Here is a 23,580-nt window from a genome sequence, read left to right on the forward strand (position 1 = left end):
CACCCTAACCTCTTGCTCTACCACCCTAAAAGGGTTGCAGATTTCAGACACTCTAAACTTCTAAACTCTACTCAAAATTTATTTGACAGTTATTATTGTCCTAATTAATTTTGAAATGATCGACACGGTGCATGCTGTCTTCAGATATCGGAGCGAATATTACCTTCTACTTACCGCGTACTCGTATAATGCCCTTTAAATTCGTACCCAAGTAAGTAAACTACTTTTGTTGGAAAAATAGGTTAATATTGTTCCAAATTCCAATTTGACACACGCTGTTTTGGTGCACAAGGAACGTGATCGCGAAACTAGAATAGTAGGTGTATTTGCAAATCAAAAAAACAATCAGTCATCTTGTACAAATGAGGAAGGTTTTTAAGCTCAATAAACATAACTAAGCCGACTTGAAATGTATGCAAAATTATTCAAATAAACTATAATTTGATAAAAATAGTGACTGTTTTATGATATAATTTGATATTTATTTCATAAATTATTATTCCAATCTATTTATAGTCTACACCTGAGTAGTAGTGGGTGCATAGTAACAAAGGTTGTGGTTATTCGTGGCTCTTTTGGGTTTTTTTTAACTTTGATCACCTGTTATTAAGAGGCTGTCACATTAAAACACGGTAAAAAGATACACTGTCTAAAAGTAGCTACAGTAAAAAATACAATAGGCTAGTACTATACATTCAGTTATAACAATTTTGTAAAGTTTCGTCAAAATCCGTTCAGTAGTTTTTGCGTGAAAGAGTAACAAACATGTTAACATCCAGACATCTAAACATCAATACAAACTTTAGTAGATCCATACAATAATATTTGTATGTAGTAGTACTTAAAAAAATACTGTTCGCGGCTTGAACCATTCGTGATTTTTCACTTGGAAAATTCAATGGGCTCATCTCATAGTATCAGTCCAACAAATTCAATCTCAAGACATTTTGCATGTCGGACTCTTAAATACGAATCCTATATCTATTCCATTAACAGATCCTAATACATATTGTAATTTTAATTTAATTCTAAAAGGCGTCTCACTTTATCATTTTAATAAGCCTCATTAAATATTTTAATTTACAATGGTAGGCATCAGGCCTGAATTTAATGAGGTATAAATCACCATTCACACTAGTAGCTGTGCTAGTAGTCTGATTATATTTGACTTTATAATGTCATTAAAACTATTAAAATTACTTCAGCTTTCGTAAAAGACTGGTTTTCCGACTGCTCATCTAATACAAAGGTATTCAATAGCGATGTTTGTTTATCACTCTCTCGCCATGTGTGCTGTCCTTTTCTACGCGTAATGTCAAAACGCGGTTGATGCAGCCGTAGACGGTCGCGCGTAGGCTCACAGTTTCTAGCGCCTTCGTCCGCACTCGAAAATGTTACCAAAAAGTTCGTGAACTTTTTTTTATTCACAAGTTTTACGCGGGAAAATGAGCAAAAAGTCCAGTAGTGATAAGTCGTTATCACTGAAAAATGTATCGAGGAATCCGTCTACGAACAACGCATCGAACCCATCTTCTCTGGAGGAATCTTATGTGAGTGTTTATTGATTATTTAGTAAAAATATTTATAAGATTTTGTAAATTAATTATTTACCTAGTTCCTAATCCGTATGTGTTTTAACTTTGACTAGCTTTTGTGAGAAAATTGAAATGTAACGAACGACAGCCTAATTCGTGGAAAATAATTTTCCAATGCACACAAAACTACCTATCTCTTTAAAAGAAATTTCCTTTTAATATTGATGCAATTTCGATTACACATCTAAACGTTTTTTAATTGAACGTTAAATACCTAGTGCCATTACCATTTTTTTAAGGAAATGTAGTTTTAGACGAATGTTTATGCGTTTTTGTTTATGAGACTACATATTGTGCTGACTGGATTTGAAATAAGGCTCAATACGTAACAACCGCAAAATGCTACGAGCCAGAAGCCATCGAAATGTTCCAGACTGGTTGTAGGGTATTGGAAATTGATTGGAATTGTTAGGTGATAATCTTTAGTGGAGTAAAAATTTCATTGATGGCTTGGTGCTTTATTTTCTTCTTTCGAATGTTTATTATGAATCCAGAAATACATTTTTACACTTATCATTAATTACAGGAGGATAACTATAATTAATTAGTAAATTCTTGATTCTTCTGTTACAATTAAGTGACTATTTTCTTTTATATCTGCGTTATTTAAATTGTTTATTGTGTTTCACATTATTAGAGGTTTTATTTTACAATACTTACTCGTAGATAAATAACAGTGATGCGCCTGAAAGGGCATGGCAAAAACATTTGGTTCACATCTTATCATCGGATTATACAATTATACAAACAAAAAAAAAATCGAATCCCAACAGTGACATTTAGGTTCTTAGGTCTATCGATCTGCGCTTTCAGGGTTGAAAAAACATTAATGATTGTTGCTATTAGTTTTAATGATATTAATGATTTCGTCTCAGTGTTGAAATTCTATAAAACGGCGTTAGGTATGACTAATTAGTACGCAAGTGTTAACAACACAAGTGGTGGTCGTAGTATGATAATATCAAGTTTTATTAGAACAAAAATGCCTTCAATAATTAATGGATTCCATTAGCATTGTATTGGTGACTTTTTGTAGTCTCGTCATTTCGCATTAAATTAGAAGTATTGCACGTGGAAATTAAATAAAATAGGACAAAACGAGATTATTATTGGGTTTCCCTTACATTATGGTCTTCCGATAAAAATAGCATAGATTAAGATTTATTTCCCAGTTAAAGGCTGTATTATAGGAATGAAGTCTCGCAGTCTTCATCGCGCGTCTCGCGATAAAAACATGGTCGGTAAATAAAAATATAAATTTTAAAACACGGCCACTAAAAACAAAACATTATTTTTTAAATCCTTTTAAGAAATAATGCGTTCCCATTAGAACATTCCATTTCTTATTTGATTACTCACCTTATCTTATCTTCTTAATGTTTTGAAACGTGAAAATGTGTTTATGCTTTTTAACCAAATACACTTTCGCATTTACAGCATTTTACCCCTATTTTTCATTCATATCATGCATTAAAAACATTAACAAACTTGTCTTTTTTCTTTCACCCAGGAGCTCAAGCCATCAGACATCGTATACTCAGATGGAGTCAGCAAGCTGACACGTGCTAAATACGAGCCTCTATTCCCTGAAGTGGAGGAGGTTCTGGGACCGACTCCCGCGCAGCTACCATGCACGCTGGTCTGGAGGGACCTGAGCGTGCACATACGGGTCAAGGGAGGAGCCTTGAAGAGGCTCGTCAACAATGGTAAGTAAATAATGAAGGTGAGGTAGGTAGCGCGAAGTATAAGCCTTTGTTGCCTAAAGTGGAGGAGGTTCTGGGACCGACTCCCGCACAGCTACCATGCACGCTCGTTTGGAGGGACTTGAGCGTGCTCATTGAATACGGATCAAGGAATGAGCCTTGAAGAGGCTCGTCAACAATGGTAAGTAAATAGTGAAGGTGAGGTAGGTAGCGCGAAGTATAAGCCTTTGTTGCCTAAAGTGGAGGAGGTTCTGGGACCGACTCCCGCGCAGCTACTATGCACGCTCGTTTGGAGGGACTTGAGCGTGCTCATTGAATACGGATCAAGGAATGAGCCTTGAAGAGGCTCGTCAACAATTGTAAGTAAATAATGAAGGTGACGTAGGTAGCGCGAAGTATAAGCCTTTGTTGCCTAAAGTGGAGGAGGTTCTGGGACCGACTCCCGCGCAGCTACCATGCACGCTCGTTTGGAGGGACTTGAGCATGCTCATTGAATACGGATCAAGGAATGAGCCTTGAAGAGGCTCGTCAACAATGGTAAGTAAATAATGAAGGTGAGGTAGATAGGGCGAAGTATGAGCCTTTGTTCCCTAAAGTGGAGGAGGTGCTGGGACCAACTCCCGCGCAGCTACCATGCACGCTGGTCTGGAGGGACCTGAGAGTGCACATACGGGTCAAGGGCGGAGCCTTGAAGAGGCTCGTCAATAATGGTAAGAGGATAATGAGGGTGAGGTAGAGTGAAGTATTCTCTGAAGTGGAGGAGGTTCTGGGACCGACTCCGGCACAGCTACCATGCACGCTGGTCTGGAGGGACCTGAGCGTGCACATACGGGTCAAGGGAGGGGCCTTGAAGAGGCTTGTCAATAATGGTAAGATGCAACGAGGGTGAGGTAACCAGTTCACACGTGCGGTTTTTGTTCCCTGAAGTGAAGGAAGTGTTAGGACCGACTCCCGCGCAGCTACCATGCACTACATGGTCCTAGAGTGACCTGAGCGTGCATATTCGGGTTAAGGAATGAGGTAAGATGGCAGGGTCGTAACTACCGCCGTAATAGCCGTATCAATGATACTTGGTCCCCAGGGCTGGAATTTTTTTTTCCGATTTTGATTTGGATTTAATGAAAAGGGTCCCCATGATCTAATGACCAAAGGCCTCGCTGAAAAGCTTTTCAGACCTTTTCTGTTTTTTCATGGAATTCAACCGATTAAGCTTTTCTACGGATTTTTAAGTCAATAGATAGATTCTTTAGGAAATGTACTGGTGGGACTATTATAATAATTTATTCATTTGTTTCAGTAAGCGGCATCGCGAAGCCCGGCACGTTGGTTGCGTTGATGGGACCGAGGTAGGCATTCTTTGGACATTTATTGATTAATCTGAATTATTCATTGTAATAACATTTACATAAAACAAGCTAACTAATAGTTAGTTAAAATATAGCCTTGGTAGAACGGATTTAATCCCAAAATACTCCGTTCTAAATTTTATTTTTAGCTTTAGCATTGTCATTTTTGCGACCAGTAGGCCTAAGATGCGCGCCGTGATAACTTTTATCGACATCAAAATGTATGGAGAAAATCGATAAAATGGCGTGATAACCGCTTATTGCGGCGCGCATCTTAGGCCTACAGTAGGACTAAGATGCGCGCCGTGATAACTTTTATCGACGTCAAAATGTATCTGGGCAAAATCGATAAAATGGCGTGATAACTGCTTATCGCGGCGCGCATATCAGGCCGCTACCAACCGGCCAATCGGGATATCATTAGGAGAGGCCTATAATAATTAGCAGTGGCTGAAATGATGATGATTAAAATTAACTATATGATTTTTGAGTTGTTAGTGGTTCAGAAATATTGTGGTTTACGGTACTTTCTATGCATTTTGAAGGTTTAGATGTCGCGGTTACAGAAAACTACCGCAAGGAAGTCACTCTAGCGGAATGACTAAGTAATCGACATACCGCGGGTTTCGTCTTACTTGGTTTACCTAGATCCTTCGACAGTTCGTCCGGATTTCCAGTTTTGTGGTTGGGTACTGTTATTTGTTGGTCAAATAGAAAATAGATCGGGACGAAGAAATGCACTGAGTTTAATTGAAATAAGAAAAAAGTTTTACGAAACTAAAAAATGCATTTCATAGCGATTGACAAAAACTTTCGTCAAGCAAGAGAATTAGTTTCATTCCAGCCTATAATTCTAAATTGGTGACTCTATCGTAAAGTTTACTGATTGATAAATCGATCATACCAAACAATGATCGATTTATTAATCAGTAGTACTTAATATTGGAAGGATGAAATTGAAGTCTTACATGGAGGCGAAGCGAACACGTGTACTACTGTTCAATAGTGCAGAACGACAAGTAGGTAATTGTGTCACTCGGTGATAAATAAAAGCATTCATTCCATTCTGAAATTGTTTTCATACAACTTACTAGATTGTTACTACAATACCTACTAGTATTTACTACCAAACTACTGCGTAGTCCTTGACCTTTAACTAAAACGTGAGTTTCGAATAGTTTAATCACTCTTGGCGGGATAATTGCCGTATCTTCCAAAAGGGCGATTTATCAATGACAGCTTGAACCTTATTTAGTAACCACCTTAATTCAGTAAACCTGTACTAGGCCCACACCACAAAAAATAATTTCAAATTTGTTTAATATAATTTTTTTGCTGCCATGGTAACTCGTTCATCCGCATAATATTCAATTCGTCAAAGTCATTGTTTATTACCTTAATACATCGTTAGTTCTGTAATTCTATTGTAAAGCTTGATCAAGATCGGTTCCAAAATTAGGAGTACAAATGTCACCATTCTCATTTGCATTCGCGTATATCGTACTTCGTATTTATTAGGAGGATAAAACTCCTTTTTATCAGGAGGATTATGTCAAGATATTTTGGCATCAGGAAATGTAATTTATTAAATATTGTTTTATTGTTACAGTGGGGCTGGGAAAACAACATTGATGTCAGCTCTTGCTCATCGAAGTCCAGGTAACTAACAGATATTAAACAAATTTATCATTCAGTCATCAGGCTACGAAATCATTAAAACAATACCAGCTGCGTAGTCGGGTAAAAAGAGCTATCCATGTCTCGTCCGCGTATATTGGAAATACATCCTTTCTCAGCAAATACCTACGATATGATAGAACCTATCAACCTACTATCATCGGTTTATTCCACTTATGCGGGTTAGGCTCTATACCTGGGTGAATTAATTCCTAGGTGAACAAAGACGACTGCTTTAGTCAAGTCACTTCCCCTGGGTGATATCACCTGGGTAAAATGGTTCCGAGGTGAAATGAGAACACTAAAAAATATTTATCTGCGTGCTATTTTTCAGTAGTTTGAGCTATGTGTTGATCAATACTCAGTCCGTACAATTCTCTTGCTACAGTGGGGACTGTGATCGACGGGGAGATAGCAATGAATGGCCTTCCTGTGGGAGACTTCATGCACAGGGAGAGCGGCTACATGCATCAAGATGAGCTGTTTGTGGAGAACCTCACCGTCATCGAACACCTCACTGTTATGGTAAGCTTTGTTATCTCCAATTTCAAACGTTTTGGTCAAATTTCAGTTTTCAGTTCTGTAGAATGCAGCTAAACTATCTTCAATGAAATCATATTTTCTTGCACCTCAAGTTTACGCACAACGGCGTGGTGTAGTAATGACGCCTTCAGTTTTAATTTTGCAACATATTAGGTCTGTCGACTGCAAATGCTTGGCGATAAATACTTAAAATATGTATTGGCTAGTTGCGAATGTGATTCTGTTACTGAGTACAAGATAACCCATTTTGTACATGGAAGTCATAAACTAAGTGTATCTTTTTGGAGAGATAGTTAAGTGCCCCAAACTTCACACGTCTTCAATTGGATCAATTGATCAAAGGATGCGTTGTTGCCTAACAGTGGATAGCTGAAGGTGACAAAAACTACTTGACCTTGTAGAGACTTTTAAAGACTATTCACTACATAACATTTCCTTAACTAACTTAATCCTCTAGGCCCGACTTCGAATGGACCGACGAACCTCCACCTTAGCTCGAAAAAGACGAGTGAATCAGCTCCTAAGGCAGTTAGCTCTATATGGCGCGAGATACACCCGCATTGGAGGGTTGGATGGACACAAGACTCTTTCTGGTGGAGAGAGGAAGAGGCTGGCGTTTGCTACCGAGGTAAGGTTTGAAAATATATGTCATTAATTTAACTAAAAAGTAGATTTGCTTTTGAAATTGCTGATGAGCAATTTCGAAATTTCGACTTGTTTCAAACTCTACCTAAATATATGACTCTCGTGATAAATGAAAGAGACCAGTGGCTTAAGGATACATTACGGGTAAAAAGAAAACTCTGTTGGAAGAAATCTCTTATTATCGGCTTTAAGTAACATCGCAGGACCAATGTTAAAGAAATCTTTGGGGGTCCTTTGTCCAGCAGTGGATGAAACGAACGAGCTTTTCTCTGTATGCTAATTTTATTCTAACGATCTATAAATTGGTGTTCTTTATTTAGCTTCTAACAGACCCCGGTCTTCTCTTCTGCGATGAGCCTACTACCGGATTAGACTCCTCATCAGCTCAGAAGCTGATGTCGCTCCTTCGCGCCAGCGCGGCCCAAGGCAAGACGGTCATCTGCACCATCCACCAGCCTTCTTCGGAACTGATGGCGTTGTTTGATAGACTGGTGCTGCTGGCTGAAGGGAGGGTAGCTTTTGCTGGAAACGCTTCGGGCGCTCTTAGTTTCTTTGAGAGGTAAGTTTGAGAATGTGATTGAGATTGCAAAAGGGTATAAGTGATGTATAACGGCTTTTATATTAGGTTTCCTATACCTGTTTAACAGCTGAATTTAATATGTGAATTCGTATTGGCTTTATTCTGATGTTATTTGTTGTTTTGATCTGATGTTTCATCAAAAACAACGGAATTTTTTCCTGAAGTGTAAAAACACAGCATCCTTTCGCCTTTATAATATTAGTAGAATTGTGCTACACTGTTATCAGTAGTTTTAATTTGATGCACTATTCTGAAGGAAGTAGGTTTATTTGACTAAGAGACTGATAACACGTTATTTGTTTACTAAATATAGAAATCTCTGTTATTGCCTAAGTAAAAAATCTTTTATGAGTTCTTGCAGTTACGAGTAGGTACATACTCGTAGAGTGCTTCAACAATGTATTTGCATAGAATAATAACCGTAATAAACTAATAACTCAATAGATCCAGAATGCAATTGTCTGACCATTAGAATTATCTGGAGCAGTGCACTCGGTGCCCTCAATAGAACATCCTCACTTCTAAGAATGGATCAACTCAAATTGATTCACGATGTTGTAATATGAACCTACTTACTTTCCGTTGCTCTTGCTACCAATCATGTTTTATACTCAAGACTTACCTATGTCGTGATAGAGGTGTGATGTGACAAAAATTTGAATATTAATTGGACAAAACTTTTTGCTCGATTTACATACTATAAATCTAATAAAAAAACACACACGCGGATTATGACCCCAAAACTTGAGTCAATTCGAGCAAAAAAGTCTGTTTAAATACATAGATAAAACACTTTGTACACCACACAAAAACAGAAAAGAAAGAAATACACAAAAGAGACGGCACATTTTTTGGCGGACTTATCGCAATGAAGCAATCACTCAGGGTGTCTGATACACAACGTTGAAGGAGAACAAATCACGAAAGATAGATTGATAGAACACATATTTACATCACACAAGACAAGACAAGAAAATAAGTTAAATACACAAAAGAGACGGCACATTTTACGCGGTCTTATCGCTATAAAACGATCTCCTCCAGACAACCTAGATGACAGTCGTTTAGAAATAAGTGAAAGGCAATAACGAATATCGATGATTTGTTTTTGAAAATAACTATCGGCCCTTTTCGTCCCCAGCCTCGGCTACCACTGTCCTCTCACATACAACCCTACGGATTACTTCATGAAGGTGCTAGCGATGACTCCTGGGTCTGAGGCTGCGTCACGACAGGCGGTGAAGAGCATCTGCGACCGATTCGCCGTCAGTGACGCGGCTAAGGAACTGGATATGGAGATACACTTGGAATTCCATTTGATGGATAATGAGGATGAGGTAAGAATACCTGTACATTACATTTAATTTTAGTCTTGGAGAGTACTGCTCTCTAACAACCTCTTCCGTATGCTTCCGTCCTCTGTGAGATGATGAAGGTAATGGTCCGGTAATGACTCCTGGGTCTGAGGCTGCGTCACGACAGGCGGTGAAGAGCATTTGCGACCGATTCGCCGTCAGTGACGCGGCTAAGGAACTGGATATGGAGATACACTTGGAATTTCATTTGATGGATAATGAGGATGAGGTAATCATACGGCATAGTATCTATCTACATAATAATACTTATAAGTTTTAGCTAGCCTTGGTCTTTCATGATCCGAAGGACGATGTAGGAGTAATTTTTAAAGTGGTGGTGGTGCTTGTTTGACCCGTTTACCATCAGCATCGTGGGTTAGGAAATCGATGTGATAGGAACAGCTAGTAGAGCATAGTATAATAGGGTATTTCTCATTGCCACGGTTCTCATCGTCACCTTCGTGGCGAATTTTATTTCTAACTTATTTCAACTTTTTGTAAACAAAACTTGTAGCGCTTGATGTGAAGAGTGTATTCTCAGTAAATCAGTCAAATAGTGAGTCTCGTTTGGAAGCTTTAACGTTTTGAATTTTTTGATGCCACGAAAGTGATTCTGTACTTCACAGCAATAATTTTTTCAAACTTTATTACTGTAAATGACTCTTAAGTGTTTATAAAACATATATTTTGTCTTATTTTCATAGATAAATAGCAATAACATAATATAAATAGAAGATAATACTTAAATACAAGATAAATTTTTACCGATTACGTCACCTACTATGTTACAAGATTCTACGCAATTGGTTTTAAGGGTGACACTGGTGGCATTCTGAAATACTAAAGAAGCAAAAAACGGATTATCAGTACCTCAATAAAAAATAACTCTAACTGATTTAAATCAACAAAAATATTTTTTTTATTTAGGCCAGAGGGCCTCGTATTTTTGTTGTACAACTTTTAACTCAAACTTCAGATTAAATTTATCTTACAAACAGATACACAGTCACATATACAGACATACACACAGTCATACAGACAGACAGATAACAAAAATACGAGACCCTTATTTATTTATTGATGTACTGATCTCTACTTACCACGTATAATTTATTAGTTATTAAAATATCGTAAAAACATAAACACCAGTCACTATATTTTAAAATAAACCAAAGCAAGAAATCACTTTCGTGGCCTGAAATCACCTTCGTGTATAAAACACCACGAAGGTGATGCCACGAAGGTGACGAAATTTTTAGTTTTTTATGAATTATCCTTATATTTGAATTTAACGGTTCAAGTCGAATACTACACAAATAAGTCTAACATGTTAAGTTTTCAATGGCAAAGTTTCAATTAAATTGTTTAAGTTTTAGAGGTAGAAAATATTGTTCAAGCAAGCGACGGTATGTCTATGGATAATCACAAAAAGTTACGTATTTTTTTCGCGGAGCGACGATCGACCTATCTCACCTACCCAATGGTCGAAGCGCGACTGACGCTAACCGAATAGAACGCTGTGATTGGTTGCTGGTGTTCGGTTTAACGACAATCTTGTATTATTACTCAAAATTTTACCTACCTAAAATCGTGTGACCAACGTATTTCGCTTTCTCAATTCAAAATAATTATAAGAAGATATTTTTTTGACTGTTGTGTGGAAAGTATATTTAATTACGATGATTTTAGTATATGCTACACACAAATTGAATGAAAATTGTGAATGCAGTAACCAAATGTTTCATTGCAACCGAAGGTGTGACACGATGAGAACGCGAAAAATGACCCCGTATTTTATCGTTTTATGTGATTTTTTCGTATTATTTTTGCTTCTATTACGATAAAATTTATTTTGTATGTAGCTAAATAGATATTTTATCATCTGATTTCAAAGTTATTGTTCTAACTTATACCGTTTATGAACTATTATTGTGTGACCATCAAATTTGAGTGTAAATGAGAAGTACCCAATAATGAGTATTCCTAGAGTTCAAGAGAGTGAGAGAGATACTTGTTTCTTGTTGTACTAAGCAAGCAGTCCTACGATAGAACTATTCTAACTGATGTGTTAAAAATGTAAGAGGGTGTAATTAATAGAACGTAAACTGTATCTGCATATGATTCGGCGTGTGGTTCAAAACTTCAAACATTTATTCGATGCTGCCTAATCGCACGTGAGTTGTCTCGGTGCATAACACCCGTATTGACAAACATTACTATGAGATCGCACAGTGCGCGTGGACGCACAGGATGACATACGAATCAATCACAGAGCTCTATTCAAAGCTGTGCATTTGATTAGCAGCCTCACTTAAGCAAGCATCGTTTGTGAATACGGGCGTAAGACACGTGTCTTACACACCTGCTAACTAATATCGCACATGTTATGTCTTTTTTTTACCCTGGCGCTGACCCCGACTCGAAATGCGGAAACAATAAGAAATATTGATATTCTTGCTTTAAATGAATTTGTTAATCCGCCTTATTAAGTAACTAACCAGATTATGTCAAGTATTCGGTGTAAGAATAAATCAAATTGATTTACTTATCTTGTTTCTCGTTTTTTTACCTACTACTTTGAGGCATGATTTTTTTTTTACAACGGACTTAAGTTTTTATTGTATTTATTTAATCTAGTAGATCAATGAACTATTAATTTATTTCAGGAATCGAAGCGAGTCAAACAAGACAACTTCAAGGCACCATTCTTCTTCACGAAGATTGTCTGGTTGGTGTACCGGTATATGCTCATCATCATCAGAGATCCGAGAGTGCAACTGATTAGGATATTGCAGAAACTTGTAAGTATACACAATTAACTAAATTCCAAGTGAATCGTTATTATTATTTAATTTAATTTCGCTAAAAGCTTTTGTCTGTAAAATGCATATTAATAAGTTATTGCCAAATGTCAGGGTCAGAAGAAAAGCGTGGCGTTAAAAAAGAGGCTGGTTTTGAGAATTAAAAAGAAGTTTGAAGATAAATGATAATTGCTATATCTTTTGCGTAAAGGATATGTTTTTAATTAAAATTCCACTTAAAACGTGTAAGGCCATGTACGTATGTTAATAATAAATGCTGTAATTAATAGGCCTGTTACATAAACACACGAATCAATCACTTTAAATTGAGTTGGTTTCTGAATTGAGTTTAATGAAAAAAATTGAGTCGACAATAGTCCAACGGTGTCGGACTAGTGATTCAAAACAAAATTTCCATCTATGTCGACCGCTGGACTATTGTATCAATGGTGAACCCACTACTAACAAAAGCATAAAATATTTACCTTTAAAACCAGTAGAACATAAAGGGTTTCAGAAGCATTATATACCTAGAAGAATTATAGAAGTACTAGCTTTCCGCCCGCGGCTTCGCTCGCGTGGAATTTTGTCTGTCACAGAAAAACATTAATTATCGCGCGCGTCTCTGTTTCAAAAACCGGGATAGAAACTATCCTAATGTCCTTTCCCGGGACTCAAACTATCTCTATGCCAAATTTCATCAAAATTGGTTCTGTGGTTTAAGCGTGAAAGCGAGACAGACAGACAGACAGACAGAGTTACTTTCGCATTTATAATATTAAGTATAGATTAGTATAGATAGTATAGATATAGATAGTATAGTATAGATATAGGAGGAGTTCAAAGTACACTAAGTAAGGCACACTATTGGCTTTTATAACTGACTGTGAGCTGAAGAAAGAATGTTACTTTCTTTACAGGCCATAGCTCTCACAGCAGGGCTCTGCTTCCTAGGCACAGCACGGCTCACACAATCCGGCATCCAGGATGTCCAAGGAGCGCTCTTCATCATCATCGCTGAGAACACCTTCAGCCCTATGTATTCCGTGCTCCATATGTTCCCGGAAGAGTTCCCGCTGTTTCACAGGGAGTTGAAGGCGGGACTGTACTCCACGCCGATCTATTACGTGTCTAGGATGATTGCTTTGGTAAGTGAAACAAGAAGTTCAACTTCAAAGATATTTTTTTAAGGTTTGAGGTATTTAATCATTATGAAACATTGGAGTAGTAGGAAATAAACACTGTGTCTGATAGATTATAATATTGGTGTAATCTTAGTTAAAGTGTTCCACTGCTGGACAAAGAAATTTCCACAACGACCATTTCTGACAGGTCCTGCGCTGGTCGCATCCAGTTGCTTTACGCGACCCTCAATAGAACGTATTACTTTTACCGGTCCTTGGACGTGAACTTTTCTACTAAAAGCCATCTGATCCATGAGCTATCCTACTACATCCACTGCTACTTTTAAGATATGGAATTCTGCAGGCTCTCCTCATTTTCATTGTAATCTCTTTTTGCATCCGATTGTATGGTTTGTGTAGTGCAAGTGGACTTTTTGAAATATTTTTCTTCTAGTGCTCTGCATTCAACTCGCTCGCAAATTTATTATTGACTAGGTATTTCTGTTACCTAACTTGTAGTCCGCTACCAATCGATCAACATGGAAATCATTGGGGGAGGCCTATGTTCAGCAGTGGACGTCTTATGGCTGAAATGATGATGATGAACTTGTAGTCTACTTATGTCTATTATATTCATTATTTGATTGTGTTTCCCCAGTTCCCGGGGCTGGTGGTGGAGCCGACGCTTTTCACATTAGTGGTGTATTTCATCGCGGGGCTGCGCAGCACAGTCTACGCCTTCGGCTTCACCGTCTTCATCTCCATACTGGTGCTCAACGTGGCCATCGCTTGTGGTAAGTGGCTTTAGAGAAGCTAACAGGGAAGTGTTCTAGTATTCTTCATGTCTGTCTATTATACCTACATATTACTTTCTCAACAATAAATACAATAAGAGTCTTCAGATTGTCTTCAGTTCAGTCAGATTCAGTTCTTCAGCTTAGCAGCTGATAAATGTTCAAGAACCCTAATTTGTTTCATTATGGGTATTGGGTACACTTAACATGTTAAAGTTGTACCTACTTGAATCAGTAAATTCTTCATCATCTCGTGTTATCGGTCATTCTCACGATCAGGCGTTCTCAGCCTAATTACCATATCATTTTTGAAATTTGGCTTAATTGACTTAAATGCATTTAAATATAAAACACATGAAAAGTACGAATTTAACAATCGTAAAGGCGTCAAATTATTCAAAGCGGTTTTCGCGTAAATGAGATCCAAAAATTTTATGGTCACGGTAATTAGATAAGGCTAATACTTAATCTAACGGTAATTAGAAAAGATATGTAAAATAGCAAAAAAACAACATCTTGCATTGATAAATTTGTATACAAATATATAGCGTCATAAAAAAAGCTGTAGGTACACTTAATAAACCCTTTGCAAAAAGAAAAACACTAATTTCTATTATTTATTGTATCAATATATTTTCAGTAGATATACTGCAAGAATCGAGGCTATAACAGGAACACTTAGTTTCAGCAAGAAGGGGCTACGTGTCACATTTCAAATGAGAGCAGAATCAGAATCTTAATCATAATTTATTTAATTTAAATGTGGTACAAACGATTTAACGTACAGATAATTAATGGATCAGGAGGTCTCACGAATTAGACTTTTCGGATATGCATATATCGAAAAAGTAATTAATGATGTAAGTGATTTTTTCTCTTTTTAATCTATCTACGATCAGCCATCAGCCATTATCAGATTAAATTGAATTTGTAATAATGACAGTTCCAGCTCTGCATATCCCATGATTGGTCACCTCGATTCTTATAAAACAAGTTTTCAGATTGATGCTATTCGCTTTCTCCTGAGCCTGAATGCAGAATTCTCAGAATTTAGAAGGGATGCAGCAAATAGATTTCATGACGGTCTAGCTTTACAGGAATTTTCTACACCCTCTTTGACTTTTGGTATCACTTCAGTGAACTTTGTAAACCAAGGTGCACAGCTCAAGATTTTTAATACTTTATTTTGAAAACGTTAAAGTATTTCTACATTTGCGAGGCTAAGTCGATGTAATAGATATAGATATAGGATGCATTTGTATATAGTTTGTTCTCCAAGCTTCTTCTGCCCAGTATCCATTGCATATCACGAAGTTTTTTCTATGCATAACAAATCAGTTAGGATGCAGTCTAGGATGGTACAAAGTGCCTATACACTCTTGTCTTGAAAAGTCTCATTGTCTGTTGATTTGTTCCCTTTTGTTCTTAATGTGATCACGTAAGTAGTTAGCACCAGGTAAGTGTTAATGTTGGACAATTTCATCTTCTTAGGGCAAAGGTAATATGGATAGATTTTAATGGTATTATATTAGAATTAATTAATGATTTAACATGTTCATCAATGATATTAATAGTAAAAATAAGTGTCTGGTACGAGACATGTTTCACGCAGGGGTGACATCTCCTGGCCATCAAGAAGCCCCGATTTCACTCCAGCTAACTTCTTTTTGTGCGGTTACCTTAGGGGTTAAAATATACTCTAAAATCCAACAACCATGCAGCAACTGAAGCTGAACATTCGTCATGAAATCGAATCTATTTCGAGGTTACTCTAACGAAAGCTTTTCAAAATTTTGACTTCAGATTGGAAGAAAAGTCCGTAAAGTTGTTATGGGAAAGTCTAGGTATATTTCATATTTTATCATCATACTTATTCAATCGTGAGTGCAATTTGTAGGTAATAATTTCATACAACGGTGATTATTAATATATGGTAATTAGTACATGGAAATTATAAAACGACAGTTTTTCTTCAAAATTTCCAAAATCTGCAGCGTATGCAAATACTGTCTTACTACAACGTATGAAGGCCAAAGTACTGATTCTATTTAAATTAACAACGTGGATCTACCTTCAAAAATCGAATATAAAAATAAGGACATGGTAAATAGAAAAATTGAAAACCAAAGATATGGTAATTATACTCTTACGCAATTCATCGACGGTACGCCAACGCAATAGACGTCTACTTGCTAACAGGTCTTAGAACTAACTAAGGGCTCGCGCCGCGCGCGTAAATGATGTGTCAAATATTATTATTTAGGCTTGTGTGCCCAAAAACAGAAAACGTCACGGGAATTAGGACTTTCGCTCGGACAAGCAGTTTTTTAATTCTAATTATTTACAGAATGGTTCTATTGAATAGATATTTTGCTATGCATAAGACAATCTTTTGTACTCTTTAAAATGTTGAATGGAGTGAACCAAATCTATACGACATAAAAATTACAGCCAACTTTTAACATTAAGTCGGTGTGCGGACGCGTAACGGTAATTAGAGAACAGAGGTTCATGAAATTAATTAAGTCACAAATACTTAAAATAGAGGCCTATGATTTAATGCACAACTGGATAGGGTTGTTAAGTAACATATAAAAATACTTGCATGTCTCTAATTTGTCATTTTTTACGATTTAACAGCCCGGACACGCAAAAACTAGCTCATCTGAGAATGGCCGTTATAATGGTGCAATTCCGGTTACATTTGGAAGGAATGGCATTTGTTTTCAAAGCGGCCCTGATTGTATACCAACTCGTAAAAATATTTTTTAACCACAAGGAGTACAGTTTTGTTTTCCTTTCCTGCACTAGAAGTACCGTCAAACAAATTTCTTTTCTGCTCAACCCAAAGGTAAACTGGTCGAGAATGCTTTAGTGCATTAAGTTCGCCTTATGTACAAATTTATTTTGGCATTAAAGTTTAAATAAATAAATACAGACGACCTCTAAAGTTTACAGTTAAGTAGGTGCTGGATACAGGCCGCTACCAAATCTAGAAATCTTTGTAGGAGGCCTATTTTCAGCAGTGGCTAAAATGATGATGACGATGATGGAAATACATAAATAAATAAATATCTTTGGACATTTTACACTACGCTTCTAGTCCCAAACTAAGCAAAGCTTGTACTATGGGTACTAGACAACGGATATAAACATACTTAAAAAAATACTTTTTTTTTTAGTTATAATATTTCTAACAGTTGTTCTTCTATTGATCCCAGGTTCGTTTTTCTCGTGCGCGTTCGGGTCGATGCCGGTGGCGATCGCGTACCTCGTGCCCTTCGACTACTCGCTCATGATGACTTCTGGCCTCTTCGTCAGGCTCAGGTAAGCTGGATTTAACCTTGTGTATTAAAAGTTTTGGTCATATAAACTTTTGGTGTAAGAACATTAGTAACTAATTTGAACTTTGTCAAACAGTGTATTTTCTATACACTTAAACTAGTTGCTTATTCGCGTGAGTTTTTCCATACGTATTTCTTTTAAGCAATTTGATAAAACCTGCAATATACAATGTATGCGATAATGCAATGGTTTTATTGTTGACATTAACACCAATAAAATAAAAACTTAATTTGTAAACTACTTTTATGCTGCGATAAAGCCATTAATTAACATTAGTGCAAAAATTTGATTAGATGTACTTACAGTGTTTTAATATTTATAAGTTAGTAGGTACTAAAAATATTGTATATCCTGTCGAATAGGCCGGATAATTAGTTAATTACTACATTGTAACCTTGGTGGTTATTGTGCTGTGTGCTATTATTACCAAATAAATAAATTTTGAATTTTGCACTACATAATTGATATTATGTACCGACGATGGCACACTAAACCAAACACTGTATGTATGAAATTGCAGTACAAAAGGGATAATCATGTGCATGCTGTCGGTACAATCACTTATTATTATTCTGCGGTACAATGTCGAAATCGTTTAGAGCTTAGTTTCAAAACATGCGTATCAAAGTCGACTCTACATTTTTAAAGGCACTGTGTAGTGTGTACTTTTGAAGGTCCTTCAGCGACTTAACTTTTCTTTAATTAAATCGTTTTGCAGCTCGATACCAAAATACGTGTCGTGGATCCGGCACCTGTCGTGGCTGATGTACTCCAACGAAGCCATGAGCATCGTCCAGTGGGACGGCGTGGAGAATATCAGTAAGTCGAACTGATCTTTCATGTCAATTCTTTACTATTCTAATCTTGGTAGATCATTGTCTACAATGATTCTTGGGAACCTATTAGAATTTCTTTCTTGCTAGGTATGTAGAGATAGCTATTACTCGTCGTCCAAATTAATAAATAAATATAAATACCTACCTATCCTTGGACATTTTACACTACACTTCTAGTCCCAAACCAAGCAAAGCTTGTACTATGGGCACTAGACAACGGATATAAACATACTTAAATACTTTTTTTGTAAATACATACATATTATACATGTAACACCCAGACCGTTAAAATTCATCATTTCAATTTCTGCCCGGCCGGGAAACGAACCCGGGACCTCTCGGCATAGTAGTCCGTTCTGAACCACTACACCAAACGGCCGACTAAATCTTTTAATCCATGGTACCTTTTGCACCTCCCTCTTCTACCGTCCTTTTATCATCATGTAGGAGCATGATCCTTTATAATTTATCTTTGACAAATAGGTATCACCAGAGTAAATACAAATGAGTAGGTCATCTTCATAGAAACGCCCGAGCGCGGTTTGTATGTGAGCGCGCCAATACGTATGCGGCGCGCACGCACACACTGACAAAATTCGGGGCAACTCACCGCTAATCAACACTAAATTTTGTCAGTGTGTGCGTGCGCGCCGCATACGTATTGGCGCGCGCTCACATACAAACCGCGCTCGGTGCGTTTCTATGAAGATGACCTACTCATTTGTATTTACTCTGGTGATACCTATTTGTCAAAGATAAATTATAAAAGATCATGCTCCTACTCCGTACTACTCATTTGTATTTACTCTGGTATCACCCCTGACTGATCCCTTAAAAAGTAGTCCTTCCTTATTATTATCATCGCCAGATCTGCGCTGTACCAGTCGTATTTAAATTAAACAACATACTTATTGGTTATCTAAAATATTGTCTACTATCCAATTTGCGGTCACAAAAAATACTTATTCTGCAAGCGTTCGTTACCTATCAATCGAATCAATCGATCCATTTTTTATTCCTAAAAGTTATTTTAAGTTAATTTGCCGCAGGGCCCATTAAATCTCTGCGATAAGATTTTTACCCCAAATAAAATATTAATAGCTTTAACACTTCCTCTAACAATGACAGCTGTGAAAAAAATACCAGTAGGTAGTTTTTAAAATAATTTTCGTCAGATGGGTTCCTTACGGCCGAATACTGAAACGCCATTTAAATATTTGACGGCTTCTCAAATAGTTAAGCAGCTCCTAAACTTACATTTCGCATACTCAAAACAATATCTGAGCAGTTCTCAATTTTTAAGCACCTCTCAAATTAAGTTGCACTCAAACGCCACTTAAATGAATTTTCGCATACTGAAACGCCATTCAACGCTAAGCATTACTCAAACAACTGTCAAATCGTCTAAGCAGCTGTTAAATTTGAGAGTGCTTGCGCGGTATCTTAAATCCTATTGTTATACCTAAAACGACCTAAATAGTGGTAAATAATGTGTGTCATCGTTATCATTTCTTTCGAGCCTCGAGGAAATACCTAGATCTAATCGCAGGAACGCAATAAGGCTGAACGCTATTGAAAAATATTATTATAATGACAAGCAATTCCGAGCGAGGTTCCGCGTCTCTAAAGAAACGGTGTTGTTTCTGGATTCATAATTTGGAAGCTCTTTGAAACCCCTCACCAAATGCCATACAACCAGTGGACCAAATACTTATTATAACCCTACTGTTGTACGCAACGGGAAGTTATGAACGTGTACTAGGTGATATCTTCCACATCTAACAGCCAACTGTGCATCGTATAGTGCACGAAGTAACAACCAAAATAGCTGCTATGAAATCGCTTTACATAAACATGCCTATTTCTGAGGATTAAGGGGACATCGCATAGCAGCATTTCCAAGAGTTGTTGATTTGTCAATTTGATGCTCTGTCAGTCAACGATGATAAATGTCAATTGTGGTTACGTTTCGGTCCACGATCGCCACTTAATAGATTTCAACAATAAAAAGTATCATATTTAAAATTATTTTTTTAATTAAATAAAAATGCAAGCATTATTATTTTTATATGATAAAACGAGATTTGTATATAATAGAAACTAAAAATAAACTGTTCTATGTTAAGTTGATTGAGTATATTTCCATAAAAGACAATACATAACCAAACGATGCTGCGTGTAATGGATAAAAGACGTAAAGTTATCATTTGTGTAAATGAAAACATACTTTTTTTGATAAATGTTGCCATTATGTAAACATTTGAGAGCTGCTTAGCTGATCACGGCTTCAAATCCGTTGAGTAGCGTTTGAGAATACCATTTAAAATTGAAGGATACTTAAATTTAGGAGCCCGTCAGCTGAGTGACAGATTTGAGTAGTGTTTCAGTATTCGGCCGTTAGTCTTTTATTTAACTTCCTATAATTTCATATGGCAATATTTGATAGAGCTGATGTAATGATAGGTAAATGATGGTGTTAGAACTTAGAATAACTTGGCTTCTAAAGGAAGGTTTAAAGGGTAGTTAACCTACCTATAGCAAATATTAAAATTGACTAGTTACATACGTTGATCCCATTTATGGCTCTAATAAATTAAAAAAGTTCAGTCGAACGTACATTATATTACAGTTACCTATCGCTTTAATACCACATGGCGCATTGAAATAGTTTAGAATTATTATTTAACATAGTTGAAATAAAACCAATTTTGTATACGGAACCCTACAAAAGGACAGGCGCCATATTGGGGTATCCCGACAAAAAGGGTCTGTCAGGTAACCGATAAACAATGAGCATCTGGCGTGAAGGGTTCGACGAATTTCTTTGTCGACTTCCCTGTAATGAGACTTTAATAACGTAAGTTTACAAGTGCATATTATAACTTCGGACTTATTATATGCGCCAGGTTTTTCCTATTTTACTTTTTTTTACAATACTTACTACCTACATAGCACTCTAATTTGGTTTGGATGTGAATTGCACTTCATTGATTTGAATGACGCTGTACCATGGATCTTTATGAGAGAGAACGGATTCAACGGATCCAGGTCTGGTATTGATCCAAAAAAATATGTTTTGAGCTTTGAGCCGATGACGACCCTTTATGACATCACAACGTTTTAAACTTTGTTTATTGCAGATTCATACTTTTATTAAGTGGCATGATTGATGATACAGAAAATTCAATGAATTCATTGATTAAGCGATAGTCAAATGTTTTTACGCACTTCTAGCTTCTTGTTGAAATACATTTCTAATTTTATTCTTTTTTTTCAGACTGCCTGCAGAACACCACCGGAATGCCGTGCCTCAGCACGGGAGAGGAGGTCCTCTCTCGATACGATTTCAATAGCGGAGACCTATGGGACGATGTTCTAGCACTTTTCGTGCTATACCTAGCCTTCCACCTACTGGCACTCATAGCTCTCCGCCATAGGACAAGGCGAAAATAATATAGCGTTATTGTTATTGAACTATTTACTTGTGGTGTCTATACTAATATATTGTGTGATGTAAATAAGGTCAATAAATCTATGTAAAAGATGTTATTGAATTTCGCGTCTATTCATTTATGAATAAGTGAACGAACGATTCAGTTGTTTTTGTAGTTCTAACAAAAGTTTTCTTTTACTCTTTAAATCAATCCATTTACAATAATTCAGTAAATAAAGTATCTTTCCCCCCTGTCTGTCCCCCCCTCTAAAAACTAAATCAAAATTCCTTTCTATGACAAACAAAAGTTGACTGGTAGAGAATGCCACATGGTCTGAAATATTATTTTTAACGATCTTAAATGTACAATAATGTAATTGAGATTTTAATCCCACCTATAAAATTTAAAAATAAAATTACGACTTAGATAATTTAAGCACAAATATTTTATTTTGATGTTCACGAAGACTACGGCTGCCGCGCTGCGTCTTTCCGTTCTATACATGGCCAGAACGCACCCATAGGAAACTGCTCGTGTATATTTCGGAGTGCCTGTTTGTAAATCTGTAACTCCAAACTATACACGAATTTTGCGTACTGATCGTGTATAGTTTGGAGGAGCTTAGTAAAAAAAGTCATCTCCAAACTATACTCGATTAGTTTCTACTACACCACTTACCTACACTTGACTAGAGTGTGTTTAGTTGATATTGATTTAGTAAAATTCAGTAAAATATGGAACTATATTTAAAATTACATTTATTTGATATTATTACATAAAATATTATTATTTTACTGAATCTATAATAAATCTAGATTTTTAACACTATTGTAAGTGGTTTTTGAAAATAAATTGATTAGGTAGATTTCAAATTAAATAACAATTTAATTAATATGAGAGAGAGTGAGAGAAGAAAGTTCAACGCGCATTAAATACAATATTATGCGAGACTTTAAATGCTAGGTTTGTATTGTCGGCCGTTTGGTGTAGTGGTTCGAAGTGGTAGCGGGTTCGATTCCCGCACAGTACAAACATTTGTGTGCATGAACATATTTGTTTGTATTGGACTGGGTGTTTTCTATGTATAATAAGTATGTATTTACAAAAAAAAGTATTTAATTATGTTTATATCCGTTCTCTAGTACCCATAGTACAAGCTTTGCTTAGTTTGGGACTAGAAGCGCAGTGTAAAATGTCTAAGGATATTTATTTATTATTTATTTTATTTATTAACTTTTATCTCAAGAACATTTATGTACAATTTAATGCTGTTGAAACATTGTTAAACAAATAAAATAAAAATAAATAAAATAAACAAAATCATTTTGACATATTTCCATACCTACAATTGGTGAAATATCAGCCCCAAAACAAATATCTTTTCTATGGCAGAATAAGAAACACCAAAAAATCCTTTATCAAAACAATGACACGTGTCGAAAGATGATTCAATGTTTAAAGTAGACACGCAGCTATGAATTAATCTATCTATATAAATAAAAATGAATTGATGTTCGTTAGTCTGATTAAAACTCGAGAACAGCTGGGCCGATTGAGCTGATTTTGGTTTTAAAATGTTTGTCGTAGTCCAGGGTAGGTCTAAACGGTGAGCAAATAAGCGCGCGATATTGTTTTTCTGTAATAGACAAAATTCCACGCGAGCGAAGCCGCGGGCGGAAAGCTAGTATGTAATAGAAAGAGAGGTCAATAAGTCAAAATGACTAGCATGCAACTACTCGCGTATAAATTGTAATCACGCACTTATTACAATACATACATGATTAGTCCGTATGCGTACTGGC

The 23,580-nt window shown here is 36.4% G+C and overlaps 1 protein-coding gene across 3 annotated transcripts; it reads left to right on the plus strand.

Moving 5' to 3' along the window:
• The first annotated feature begins 1,294 nt into the window (after positions 1 to 1,294).
• LOC135071672 (protein scarlet) lies at positions 1,295 to 21,898 on the plus strand. 3 transcript variants are annotated; one of them, XM_063965440.1, is made up of 14 exons: positions 1,295 to 1,550; positions 3,106 to 3,301; positions 4,596 to 4,644; positions 6,254 to 6,303; positions 6,710 to 6,846; positions 7,322 to 7,492; positions 7,830 to 8,068; positions 9,231 to 9,426; positions 12,111 to 12,245; positions 13,166 to 13,393; positions 14,028 to 14,163; positions 17,385 to 17,490; positions 18,227 to 18,327; positions 21,622 to 21,898. In XM_063965440.1, exons 1-14 carry the CDS (start codon positions 1,446 to 1,448, stop codon positions 21,795 to 21,797), a joined length of 2,025 nt encoding a protein of 674 aa, XP_063821510.1. In that variant the 5' UTR covers positions 1,295 to 1,445; the 3' UTR covers positions 21,798 to 21,898. The 3 variants fall into 3 exon arrangements, with proteins under 3 accessions (XP_063821510.1, XP_063821511.1, XP_063821512.1); XM_063965441.1 differs by lacking the exons at positions 1,295 to 1,550; positions 3,106 to 3,301 and adding an exon at positions 3,816 to 3,835; XM_063965442.1 differs by lacking the exons at positions 1,295 to 1,550; positions 3,106 to 3,301 and adding an exon at positions 3,923 to 4,008.
• The last annotated feature ends 1,682 nt before the right edge of the window (positions 21,899 to 23,580 follow it).

The sequence above is a fragment of the Ostrinia nubilalis genome, chromosome 5, assembly GCF_963855985.1.
Source record: "Ostrinia nubilalis chromosome 5, ilOstNubi1.1, whole genome shotgun sequence".
NCBI lineage: Eukaryota > Metazoa > Arthropoda > Insecta > Lepidoptera > Crambidae > Ostrinia > Ostrinia nubilalis.

Excerpts from the sequence above, each read along its gene's own strand:
- LOC135071672 (XM_063965440.1), top strand. The coding sequence starts at position 1,446 with ATGAGCAAAAAGTCCAGTAGTGATAAGTCGTTATCACTGAAAAATGTA. Across the intron at positions 6,847-7,321 it reads TCGAACACCTCACTGTTATG|GCCCGACTTCGAATGGACCG; the intron begins GTAAGCTTTGTT and ends TTAATCCTCTAG. Across the intron at positions 9,427-12,110 it reads TGATGGATAATGAGGATGAG|GAATCGAAGCGAGTCAAACA; the intron begins GTAAGAATACCT and ends AATTTATTTCAG.